The sequence below is a fragment of the Topomyia yanbarensis genome, unplaced genomic scaffold (assembly GCF_030247195.1).
Source record: "Topomyia yanbarensis strain Yona2022 unplaced genomic scaffold, ASM3024719v1 HiC_scaffold_13, whole genome shotgun sequence".
Taxonomy (NCBI): Eukaryota; Metazoa; Arthropoda; class Insecta; order Diptera; family Culicidae; genus Topomyia; species Topomyia yanbarensis.
In genome coordinates this window covers 36,147-49,733 of record NW_026683305.1, presented here as the reverse complement: position 1 = coordinate 49,733, position 13,587 = coordinate 36,147, and the positions used below count along the sequence as shown (strand labels likewise).

General features: G+C 39.9%; 1 protein-coding gene across 1 annotated transcript; it reads right to left on the bottom strand.

The window, feature by feature from the left end:
- Nucleotides 1-12,347: 12,347 nt before the first annotated feature.
- On the bottom strand, nucleotides 12,348-13,331 carry LOC131694741 (uncharacterized). The gene has a single exon (XM_058983231.1). It carries the CDS (start codon nucleotides 13,329-13,331, stop codon nucleotides 12,348-12,350), a length of 984 nt encoding a protein of 327 aa, XP_058839214.1.
- Nucleotides 13,332-13,587: the final 256 nt, after the last annotated feature.

Below are 13,587 nucleotides of genomic sequence, written 5' to 3'. Positions count from 1 at the left end.
TGGAGCGTAGCAGCTGCAATAGAACACACCATTGATCTTGGCAATCGCAACACCCTCGGTGGAGGTGTATTACCTCTTGAACCGGGAACCATCCCGTTGTACAGATTGCCACCATTCCAGATCCGTCGGACACCCAATTGCCGTTGCGGGAGGGATGTTGTACGGGTCTGATAGGAGGGCGACATCTGTCCTCGACTCCGAGACCGACTGCCACAGCAGCTGTTGGGCTGCTGCACAGTGGTTAAGATTTAGCTGTGTAACGTTCACGTCTTGTTCATATTTGCCTCACCGAAGGGACACGAAGGTTCGCCCATAGCACGATTACGGGCTTGCTTCTTAGCGGTTCAGATAAAGCACTTGTGCGCCTTAGTGCAACCCCGCTCCTTATGCCCCGCCTCGCCGCAGCGACGACATAGTTTGCTCCTGTCTATGCCCTTACACTCGTATGATTTATCGCCGGACTCAAGGCACCGATAGCACCTATCCACTGAAGGCGGCTGGGGTATGCTAACTGGCCATACCTACCAGCCGATCTTCAGTTTACCTTTCTCGGTAACCTTTTTGGCATCCGCCTTCAGTAGCCTGAGGTAGGCTACTTGTGTGCCGCAGGGTCCCCCTCTAAAACGCACAGAGGCCCGCTCGATTGTCACGTCGCATTGCTCCTTGACGGCTGCGGCGACATCGTCTGCGGTCGTGAACTCATCCAGATGCTTGCACTGGAGTGATTTCCGCTCCTAGCGACCTGACCTTGGCACCTTCACCAAGGACCTCTTGGGCCGAGGCCTTGTACACTGCACTAGATTGTGCGCCTCGCTTAAGCACCAGAAGCATTTCTCCTGTGATGGTGCGTCTCACGCTACGCACGTCTTGCCCAAGGGCCGAGAGGCTTTCGGCCTCCCTCATCGACTTTAGGACGTCGGCGTATTTGTCCTTGTCGGTTTTCAACCACAAGGCCTCGCCTCATTCCTTGGATTTCTTCGCGGGCCGCGGTACCTCCGGTGTTGGTGCCGGCTTCCTCTTGGTGACCACGTCTTGGGTTATGCCCCCCTGCCCCGGTCGCGCCCAGTTGCTGGTACCATCACTCTGCCCAGCGGGGTCACTCTCGCCCTCGCTTACCTCGACCAAACGGTGTTTGGCCTTAACGTTTGCATGCCGTGTGGTGTCGGTTTTTGCACCTTCGCCTGGTGACTTCCTAGGGCGCTTCGCGTTCGACTCCGTCTTGCGATTGCCCTTGCCTTTTCCCTTCGAGGGGAACTCGGCCGCCGCTTCGAGAGACATGGCTGCTCCATAGAAGGTGAAGGCCACTGTCTGGGTACCTATGTCGGCTTTCTCTCTTCCCGCCCTCTTGGAGGCCACTGTCTGGGTTTCTCTGTCGGACTTCTCCCGACATTCCACCCTCTTAGCGTAAGCCTGCTGTTCCTGTCTTGCGACACGAACAGCCTTCCGGAGCATTGGCAGGCTCTGTTTCAGATCCTTACTAATATTTTGTTTCGCGCTAGTGAACTCGATTATTGCATCGAGCTGCTCCACCACTTTGCGCGTTCGACGCCGTCTTGCGATTGCCCTTGCCTTTGCCGTTCGAGGGGAACTCGGCCGCCGCTTCGAGCGACATGGCTGCTCCATAGAAGGTGAAGGCCACTGTCTGGGTACCTATGTCGGCCTTCTTTCTTCCCTCTCTCTTGGAGGCCACTGTCTGGGTTTCTCTGTCGGACTTCTCCCGACATTCCACCCTCTTAGCGTAAGCCTGCTGTTCCTGTATTGCGACACGAACAGCCTTCCGGAGCATTAGCAGGCTCTGTTTCAGATCCTTGCTAATATTTTGTTTCGCATTTGTGAACTCGATTATTGCATCGAGCTGCTCCATAACTTTGCGCATCGCGGATAGCGGCCCGTCCAGCGCGTTGGTAGGGCTACTTTCTGCAACTGCTGGGGAGTCACTGGTGCTATCAGATGCAGCACTCGTCGCTCCACTTCTCTCCCCACTGGGGGGAGACCTCGCCAAACCACCTCTAGCAAAGGGGTTCGGCACCTCCGTTTATTTGTTGTTTTTGTTTTTGTTCACTTCCATGTTGATACCCACGAGTTGAGCGAGAAAGAAAGGTCCGCCACGCCAGAGCTCCGCAGTAACGTGGTAAGGGACGCTTACCGTGGGGGTTGCCCAGGTACCCCACAGACTCCGTTAACGATCGAGCATCTTTTTCATCCCCTTGATCACTCATCGCTCGGCACGGGTCGCTTCACGCCTTGGAATTGGGGTTATGACCTATCTTGCTTTACGTGGTGACCGCGGCCCAGACCATCAAAACCATCCTCCTTTACCAGGGCTTTGGACCTGTAGCTCTGGTTCTCAATAGTTCCAGGTAACGTATGTTATTATAGACATGCTACTATTGAGATCCATCATTCGCTAGCGGAGTTAGCCATGTCGACTATACATGGAAGAGTGCGTCAACTGCTGTTGCGGCATTATCGAGGATGATGTCCAACAGCTCAAAGGTGTGCGCCAGTAGACGTAGGCTACTGGCTGGCGTTGCCGTAGCTATCATCAAGTACGGCGGCCCGTCATGGTCAAGAGCACTGAGAAAAACCAGTTACCTACAGAAACTGGAGAGCACCTACCGCGTGATGTGCCTCAGAGTGATATCTGCCTACCGCACGGTATCACACGATGCATCCTGCGTGATAGCGAGCATGATGCCAGTCGGGTTGGTCATCCGGGAAGATGAGGAGTGCTTCAAGCTGCGTGGAAATAAAGGAGTCCGCGAGCGCACCAGGATGGCTTCGGTCGCCAGATGGCGGCGTAAGTGGGATAACTCCTCGAAACGTAGGTGGATCCACCGGCTGATACCTAACATATCGAGCTGGGTAGGCAGACCCAATGGGGAAGTTCACTTCCATCTGACACAATTCCTGTCAGGCCAAGGCTGCTTCCGACAGTATCTCCATAGGTTCGGGCACGCGGAGGTCCCCGTCTGCCCTGACTGCCCAGGTGTCGACGAAACTGCCGAACACATACTGTTCGTATGTCCTCGTTTCGACGGCGAAAGAAGAGCAATGTTTGACGTCTGCGGCTGGGACACATCCACTGATACCCTTATTCAGCGGATGTGTCAAGCGGTAGAGAAATGAAACGCAGTCTCGACTGCAATCACCCAGATTGCTTGCAGGCTACAGGGAATCTGGCGCATCGAGCAACAGACGACGGGCACGACTAACTAGTGATTGGTTAGTTGGAGCGCAAAAGTCAGCCTCACAAGGTATGAAAACGGTGAGCACCCAAGTAAGCCTCACGTGGTATGTCAGAAGTGGGGCCTATGAAAAATGTCCCACATGGGATGCCAGGGGGAGCGACAGAGATGTAATAGAGTGGTATGACTGAGAGTGAATCAGGTGATAGGGTGAGCATCCAAGTCAGCCTTACATGGTATGTTAGAGGCGAGCACAAAAGTAAGCCTAGCAAGGTATGAAAAAGGTGAGCACACAAGTCAGCCTCGCAAGGTACGAAAAAGGTGAGCACAAAAGTAAGCCTTATGTGTAGTGTTAGAGAGTGAATCCAGGTGTGACAGAGAGAGCACTCAAGTAAGCCTCATACAGGATGTATGAACGCGTGAGCGAGAGTGAGTGAGTACATCAAGTACAACCATCGCCCCAGAAGTTATACCGAGAGGTAGTCCCTGGGGGGAACAATGGCAGTGCCCAATGGAGTTTAGTCGGTATTACCTAGTCATGGTGTCACCATGAGAGCCCGACACTCCAGTACACCCCGGGTGGTAGCTTGGCATCTACTAATAGCACGTGTACTGGGTTAGTGCGTAAATTGCATTCTCGACGAACTGAATCGAATGGGATATGACACTCTGCCCTCCGGGCCTCGGTTTGAAAATCGATTTTTGGAGTGATTGCATAGCCTTTCTTTATATGAGAAAGGCAAAAAAGATGGGTGGGTAATGTCTAGGACATAACCGGAGTGTCGTGACTACTCGTTTGATTCAAATCGAATGATACTCAATGAAATATGTGGGAATGTGGCAAGTTATTCTTTATAACAATTATGGTGGTTCTGAAAAGAACCTTTGTTGTTGGCCTCTGCGTTGATAGGGGATACGCGGGATTCTAAGCTCGTTGATACATTCATTCATAAAATGAACAAATTTCATATTTTCTTGCTTTGAAATATCTATGTAAAAAACAATTCAAACCATGCCGACGATTGTTTTTACTGCGTACATACATACGACCTTTCCCCTTTCGTAGCTCACACCGAATGAGCACGCTTTGCATCAAGGCGTTCCTATTTATTGACTTTTCAATGCAGATGGAAGGCCATCCTTTTGTTCGATAAATGAAAATATTTTCACCATTCGTTTTGGTGTAACTTTCGCTTAGTGGCAGAGTTGCCACATTCACTGATTTTCTTGGAAGGATTTGCAAAAACCTTCGTGTTTGTAGATTAGAAAAACATTTTATGATTCACTGGTAAAAGTACAGAATTAACAAGCGCAAACTTAGTACTAGTTAATAAAAGAAACTTTCTAATTAAATTCTTTTTCCATTTTGCATTCGTCCTAATAAGGACGGTTTGTAGATAACTATGTTGATACAAGACGAGAATCTTTTGAAACAATTCAAACCTTACCGACGATTGTTTTTCCTGCGTACATACATATGATCTTTCCCCTTTCGCAGCTCATACCGAATGAGCACGCTTTGTATCAAGGCGTTCCTATTTATTAACTTTACAATGCAGATGGAAGGCCATCCTTTTGTTCGATAAATGAAAATATTTTCACCATTCGTTTTGGTGTAGCTTTCGCTTAGTGGCAGAGTTGTCACATTCATTGATTTTCTTGGAAGGATTTGCAAAAACCTTCGGGTTTGTTGATTGGAAAAACATTTTATGATTCACTGGTAAAAGTACAGAATTAACAAGCGCAAAGTTAGTACTAGTTGATAAAAGAAACTTTCTAATTAAATTCTTTTTCCATTTTGCATTCGTCCTAATAAGGACGGTTTGTAGATAACTATGTTGATACAAGACGAGAATCTTTTGAAACAATTCAAACCTTGCCGATGATTGTTTTTACTGCGTACATACATACGATCTTTCCCCTTTCGCAGCTCACACCGAATGAGTACGCTTTGCAGCCTTCGATGTTTTGGTGGCATTTTTAGTGGCAGTTACTACCGCCTTTTCTGTGACTGCGTTTCTTAGCCTTTGGTTTTTTGGCCTTCTCACCGCCACCTCCTCCACCAACGTTTTTCTTCTCTCCGGTGGTAGCCGATTTGATTGGTCGTCCGATGCAGCTTCTCACGATCACGCACGTCTGTTATGCACTGCGTCTTACACACGTCTGGCTTTGAGAAAAGCTGCGACACCCCTATTTATAGGTTTTATCATTAATGTTGATTCTCATTTAAAGTAGTTTTTGAACTATTTAAACCAATTTTATATAGCAAACAACGTATCGGTAGTAAGCGTTGAACGTTTTCCTTCCGATTTATGAAACAAGATTGGCAATCCGTTTAGTATAAGAAAAGTTATTAAGGTTCAAAATGTACGTATCGCTTTCGCTAATATGCACTACTATCGCTTTCTCGCTCGTTCTCGTGGCGTGCATGAGCCTTTCCTTTCCGTCCGGCTTCTAATGGCATAACCAAAACTAATATGCCGGCTTTCCCCCACCAACTGCTCTCGTCAAGCAACCCAATACGAATAATCATAGGAACAAACATGTAGTGGACTAATATATAAACTTTTCATTATTTTATTGTTCGGTTGCTGCACCACATTGACGGCTCTGTGCGGGATGGGCTGAAAAATTTCACTTTTCCGAGTCGTTTTCGAAAGATTTTTCAAAACACTATTTTTCCATTGATAATGAATGTCCTACATATTCCAAAATTTAATACAACATTGGTACAAATATTTTCGACAAAATGCCGAAGAAATTAATCAAATCCATTCAGTACAACAAAAGGTATAAGCGTTCAAAATCTTACATCATTTTCCTTCCGAAATTTTGAAAAGGAGCCCCCATATTGAAAGGTAAGTCGTTAGTCACGACAAAAGACTGTTACGTTACATATTGGTTTTGGCTCTACACAATGACATGCCTAAATATATCGCTATCGTTTTATTTTATTTTTTAGAAAATAGGTAAAAAATGCTCGAAGAAAGTTTTATGTTTATGGTTTATTGACGTGGTAAACAACGCACAAAAAACTTTGGGATTTTGGACTGTTACGTTACATTGAAAAACCGTTTTAATCCACCTAGCAGTGAGATGAGACATTTCTTACACATTTCACTATTGGATTAGTTTGCAGAGCTTACGAGAAGTAGGCACCCAACTAGAGGTGGGACGAAAACAGTTTCTAGTCTTGCACGAATAAAATCTCGAATAAACAAAATAAATGAAACAATAGGTTTTTAAATTCATAAAATGAGTAGAAAAATTAATGTAAATCAAAATTATAATATACACGAATCAAATTAGATTAGGTTATTATATAAAAATTAAGATCATATTTAGAAATAGTTAGAATAAAATGACTCATACTAACAAATTGAATGAAATAAAACGAATGACTGAACTTGAAATGCATAAAATTAAAGATATGAATAAAATGAATCAAATGAATCATATGAATCAAATGAATCAAATGAATTAAATGAAACAAATGAATCAAATGAATCAAATTAATCAAATGAATCAAATGAATTAAATGAATCAAATGAATCAAAGGAATCAAATGAATCAAATGAATCACACGAATCAAATGAATCCAATGAATCAAATAAATTAAATGAATCAAATGAATCAAATTAATTAAATGAATCAAATGAATCAAATGAATCAAATGAATCAAATGAATCAAATGAATCAAATGAATCAAATGAATCAAATGAATCAAATGAATCAAATGAATCAAATGAATCAAATGAATCAAATGAATCAAATGAATCAAATGAATCAAATGAATCAAATGAATCAAATGAATCAAATGAATCAAATGAATCAAATGAATCAAATGAATCAAATGAATCAAATGAATCAAATGAATCAAATGAATCAAATGAATCAAATGAATCAAATGAATCAAATGAATCAAATGAATCAAATGAATCAAATGAATCAAATGAATCAAATGAATCAAATGAATCAAATTAATCAAATGAATCAAATGAATCAAATGAATCAAATGAATCAAATGAATCAAATGAATCAAATGCATCAAATGAATCAAATGAATCAAATGAATCAAATGAATCAAATGAATCAAATGAATCAATAGAATCAATAGAATCAATAGAATCAAATGAACCAAATGAATCAAATGAATCAAATGAATCAAATGAATCAAATGAATCAAATGAATCAAATGAATCAAATGAATCATATGAATCAAATGAGTCACTTGAATCACATGAATCGCATGAATCAAATTAATCAAATGAATCAAATTGATTCAATTCATCGAGTGAATACAATGAATCAAATTAAAGAAATGGATCAAATGAATAAAAAGAATGGATGAACAAAATGAATAAAGTGAAAAATAAATGAAATGTATAAATAAAACAAACGAATCAAATAAACATAATGAGCTGAAGTGATAAAATGAATAAAAAGAAGAAAATGACCAGAATTAAATGCATTGATTAAAATAAAAAATTGAACAATGGTAAAAGGTTATAAATTAATATAAAGAAATAAATTGAATCAAATAAATTATGTGGATGAAATGATTAAAACTGAGAAAGTAGTCAGATTATTAAAATGAAGAAACTGAGCAAAATGAATATACTGGAAAAAAATGAATAAAATGCATACAATGAAAACAATGAATAAAATATGTTAAATGAATGATATGAGTAAAATGCACAAAAAGAATAAACTGATCAGAGTGAATCCAAAGAATGAAACGAATAAAATAAGTAAAATGAACGCAGATGAACATAACGAATAAAAAGATGCGGAATGAAATAATTAATTAAAATGAAATGGTCATATATTTGAAGCTAAAAACATTTTTGGATAAAGAAAATGAATAAACCGGATTGTACGAATTTGAGAACCATTGCATCAGAAAGTTTTGAAATGTTTTTGAAAATCCCATCTTCTGAGAAAAGGCTAATAAATATGCAATGGACTTTCTAGGGCTTCCATCTTTTTTTGGTTTTATTCTTTTTGTTTTCATGCTTCTTTACTTGATGGCGTTGTTTTAAGATTATCTGGTGTTTCTACTTTATTGTTGGACCTTAATTAGTTATCAGTAACCTGGAACGTTCAATTTGCTTTAGAATTCGAAGTTTACTTTTTGGTCACATATTCCCGTATGATTTATGTACAGAATAGAATTTACTGGTCCAGTATTTTAACGCGTAATTGAATATAGTAAAGTGAGACAAGGTCACATGTGCTTTCAAGCCGCTTGAACAGAGAACGACAGGGAGAACGCGATTCGTGAATGAGACAGGTGGATATTTCAAAGTTTTAATTTGCATTGAAGTAAATAGTGTGAAATGTCTAGGCTATGTCGATAGCATAAAAGCCGTGCAAGTTGATTGCAATGCAGTCTCTTTCCATTCATCTTATTGTTTCGTTCGGAACTCTCGTGCAGGAAATATGGATAAATAAGTCCTATACAGACCAATACTGTGAAAAAGAAATGGTTCAAACTACTCAGTATATCCAGATATGGACGACGATAAGTTAGAAGACACATTGTAGTTGCATCCCCCATCGAGAGTGGGTACTTTGGGAGACTTCTTTTCCTGGATCTAATTTGTGGATATTTTTGGTCTTTGATCCGTTATTTTTCATGAAAGTTCGTACCAATACAACGAATGTGCAGCTGATACAACTCATGGTTCATTCGCCTCCGCAACGTTCCGTATTCCATCTGCACGCCACCATAGATGGTACGCAACACCTTACGTTCGAAAACTCCAAGGGCGCGTTGGTCCTCCACGAGCATAGTCCAGGTCTCGTGGCCGTAGAGGACCACCGATCTAATTATCGATCAATCAATTTCGTGCGGCGGCGAAGTTTGTTCGACCGGAGCGTCCTCTGGAGTCCAAAATAGGCACGGTTTCCCGCTAAGATCCGTCTCTGAATTTCTCTGCTGTTATCATTGTCGTCGGTTACCAGTGAGCCCAAATACATGAATTCGTCGACCATCTCGATTTCGTCACCGTCAATCCGAACTCGGGTGGGAGGTTCACATTGTCGTCTCTAGAACCTCTTCCTCTCATGTATTTTGTCTTCGAAACGTTGATGGCAAGTCCAATCCTGCTGACTTCAGCTTTCAGTCTTCGAGCATATATTTCATTCAAAATTCAATAGAGATACGAATAGTTTAAATATCGCTCGTGGAATGTCTCTTTTGAAACTTTTCATCGTCAAACTTTCATATTACCCAGTTAAGCCAAATATTTTTCTGATATAGCCATGAATTTCCTTAATTATAGTGTAGATACAGGCTTTGAATACAATTGAATTAAAGTTGAGTTGATGTAGCAGCAGACAAAAATAGTTTTGTTTTCTCAAACCTTCGCAATTACAACTAATAAATATTTCAGATTGGCAGAAGATCTTATCACACAACTTAGAAATGGATACAGAAATAGCTAGATAGATGCGATAAAAGAGAGACAGAGAGAGAAAGAGCGAGAGAGAGAGAGATGGGGGGGGGGGGGCGTGTGAGGAATGGCAAATGATGGTTAATGCAGTGACATTGTTTTATAGGTATATTATTATGATATATTGATTTCTTACATTCTTATCATAAATAATGTAAGTAGTAATTTTTGTGCCATAACCAGTATAACCTAAATCTTGCAAAAGAGCTAAATTTTCGCTAGATTTTTGGGCTTCAAACATACAGTTGCTCTCGGTGACGCCACGAGAATAATTATATGAGAAATCTTTTATCTCACTACTAGGTGAGTTACTTGTTGATCTGTGTATTGATATACCATATACCATAAATTGTCGCTGTTGTGCTATTTTACGACAAGCGCCATTTAGCACATTTCGAGAAAAACGATTTTTAAAGTTTGAGATTGAATATCTTGAAACTTATAAATGGTATAAACAATCCGAAGAAGACAATTGATGCTTCTATCTATTCTGCATTAATCTCTCAAATATTACGAAGATCGGTTGACTATCTTGCGAGTTTTTACTATGAATGTAAACAAAAGTCGCACCCAGACGTGTCATAGGCGTGTATTGATAACAAAATTTGTATGACGTGTCATAATCATGCATGGGAAATTTTGCATAGAAAAAAATCATCACTTTTTAACTTTTATTCATATTTTTGGGTTCATATGGTCTATAAACATTCGGTGAAATGCATTTTAAAGGAAATGAGTCGGGGAATCTAGAAAAAAATGTTATTCTTGATTACAGTGTTGCCAAATATCTTTTATTTCCAGTTCAAAACTAAAACTGTGTTTTTCTCACAACTCGTATAATTTTTTTTCGAAAATGTTTATGCCATTGTGTTCCTCAGACATTTTCACACATAAAACCGTTTAAAACTTCAATATAACTTGAGCCAATCCCTAGATATGTGATTTGAAGCAAAAAACTCGCAATTTCTCATCATGTTTCTAGCTATATCTAAGTAACTAAGTAGAATTTATAAATTCTGAAAACGCCACTTTGTAGAGATTTTTCAAACAAGTAATGTGGCATATCTAACTCAGTTTACCCCAAAATGGCGTTTGTCATAAGATAGCACAACAGCGACGAAATACTAGAACTCACTGTTTCTTTATCAACACATTATTTTGTCTTTGAAGTGAACTTATATATTGATTTTTGAGAAATAGTTAATTTATTACAAAGGTAATTCACAAAATGTTCTCAACATCGAATTCCTTGAATCACGTAGATGTGTTTTCATACCTCGATATTCAATATCGGTTTAGTTTTTCCCCTAAGACACCAGTAAAGCAATACTCTGTATGAAACAATCTCATTTTTAGGTAATGGAAATTGGTAAGCGAGGACTAAAAATACAAAATGTTTAATATCTCCGCCGCTCGTGCACGGATTTAGGCAATCTATAGCTTGTTAGAAAGCTATTTCTACAAGCTTTCTATTTATGTGCAGTATGCTGTTATTGTAGTGTTCGAAAGTTATTTGCAAAAAACCTGCAGTGTTTTGACAAAATCGCCCATATCTCAGAAAGTAAACAACATATCGAAAATCAAAAATAATGGTGTCAAATGGCAACGTTAGGCCTTTCATCTGAAACTAATTTCATTAAGATCGGTTCAGCCATTGCCGAGATAATTACATGACATTTTGTACATACAAACATACACACATACACATACATACACACACATACATACATTGTCTCAATTTGTCGAGTTGGGTCGATTGGTATATGAGACTCGGCCTTCCGGGCCTCGGAAGATGTTTTCAAAGTTTGAGCGAATCCTATACATTTCTTTTGTAAGAAATGTAAAAAGCGACCGAATACTTTATAATAGAAAAAAAACTGATAAATATTTGTTTCTTTGAGTACTCCTTACAGTTTCGTTAACTTAACTTTAATCTACTTGGAAAAAAATTATAGCGAGTAAAAATGACATATGTTGAATATAACTATTTTTTGCCTTTCTCATATAAAAAAGGCTTTGCAATCACTCCAAAAATTGATATTTCAACACAGGCCCGGAGGGCCGAGAGTCCTATCCCATTCGATTTAGTTCGTCGAGATCGCAAAATGTCTGTGTGTATGTATGTGTGCATGTATGTGATCGCAAAATGTCTGTGTGTATGTATGTGTGTCACTCAATTTTCTCAGAGATGGTTGAACCGATTTGCACAAGCTCAGTTTCAAATGAACGGTATAACGCTCCCATAAGACGCTTTTGAATTTTTAGTTGATCGGACTTCCGGTTCCGGAGTTACGGGTTGAAGAGTGAGGTCACACAGCAATTTCCCATATAAACTGGTAACCTATGATGTCCGAATGATATAATACATATTCAAATACGTTCACCATTACTTGGATTTGCGGGTGTACACCGAGCAAAATTTACATTGCATTTCCATAAAAATGTCTTATGACTTTCAGACATACGGATTTTAAATGGATTTTGTAAGTCTCTTATGATTTGGAGGGGAAATTTCCCAAATCCATCTCTTATTATTTTCATAAGACAGTCTTATTAAATTTAAATGTCCGAATGAACGCCATAGGTGCCCATTTATGAAAATTGCTGACATTTATAAGCAGAAAACTTAGTAGAAGTAATAATTTTCGTAGAACAGTCTTATGAAATTCACCACAATATTCGAATTAATGCCATAAGTTTTTTATTTATGGATATTTTTGTGCATGTTCGTAGTCACATTGAAAATGTATTCGGGTTTCTCGTCAACAATATGTTTCACTGTGTTGGAATGATCTGAAGTAGAATCTTGCTTGGAAAAGCTGCTAATACGCTGGTTTTCTAACAATCGGTTACCTTCCTGTCTGACTGGTTGCTTGCGCTTGCGACACTTTTTTGCAAAATGGGCCATTCTGCCGCATTTGTTACACGATTTGCCTCTAGCAGGACAGTTTTCATCTCTGGCCATATGCCCATTGTATCCACAACGATGGCATTCGAACCGAATAGTTCCAACGAACCGATTACGCCTGCCGAAAGTAGGTTTAACATCGATTTTGTGAACATCACTGACGTGTGGTTTTAAATGTTCATCCTTAACAAATGATTTCTCTTGCTGAGCGACCGTTTCAAAAATCTTTGCAACGCTTAATACTTCCTCCAGACTTGCCTCACCACGTTTCAGTAAATCACGGCGTAGCGTAGCTGATTGGCTGTTTTGGATGATTTGGTCTTTAATATTTTCCTCCACCCGGTCTGCAAATCCACACCGCTCTGCTTGAACAACACGCAATCTAATGGTAAAAGCATCAATACTTTCGTTGGAACTTGGTTTCATTTGACGCATTAAATGACGTTCATATGTGGGGTTTCCTTTTGGTACAAGGAACTCATTCAGCCTGGCTCTGGCTTCATCGTAACTAGTCATATTTGGCATATAATGATCGACGTTTATCAACGGCCCACGCATTTCAACTCCAGCCAATTCCGGTAGCGTATCAAAAAGTTGCTGAACACTTGGACCAGCATAATTCTGTAACAAATCCTTTTTCCAGTCCTTGTCATCGACCCGGCTTGCACGGATCATCGTTTCAAATGATCTCAACCATTTTCGCCATTCAATGCCAACATCATCGGTGTGAGCCCCGTAATCGAATGCCTGCAGCTGAAGTCCTAGTGACCGTATCATATCTATAAATAATCCAAACAATACACCAATCTCACTTTAATGATTTGTTTTTAATACAAAATCAAATATAGTTTTCGAAAAAAAATCCAATAATATTCAAATATTCCAATTGTTCAATAATTTCTGGCAACAAAATGTAAATAAACTATTGACCTTTCTACTCCCGTTAAAAAAGAAACGGTGCCGAATTATTTCGTGAGGAAAATAAAATAAAAAAATGCACTGCAAAAACCGGTTGAGGTTTGGTATTTCGTGA

Coding starts and splice junctions, on each gene's coding strand:
- LOC131694741 (XM_058983231.1), bottom strand. CDS start 13,331: ATGATACGGTCACTAGGACTTCAGCTGCAGGCATTCGATTACGGGGCT.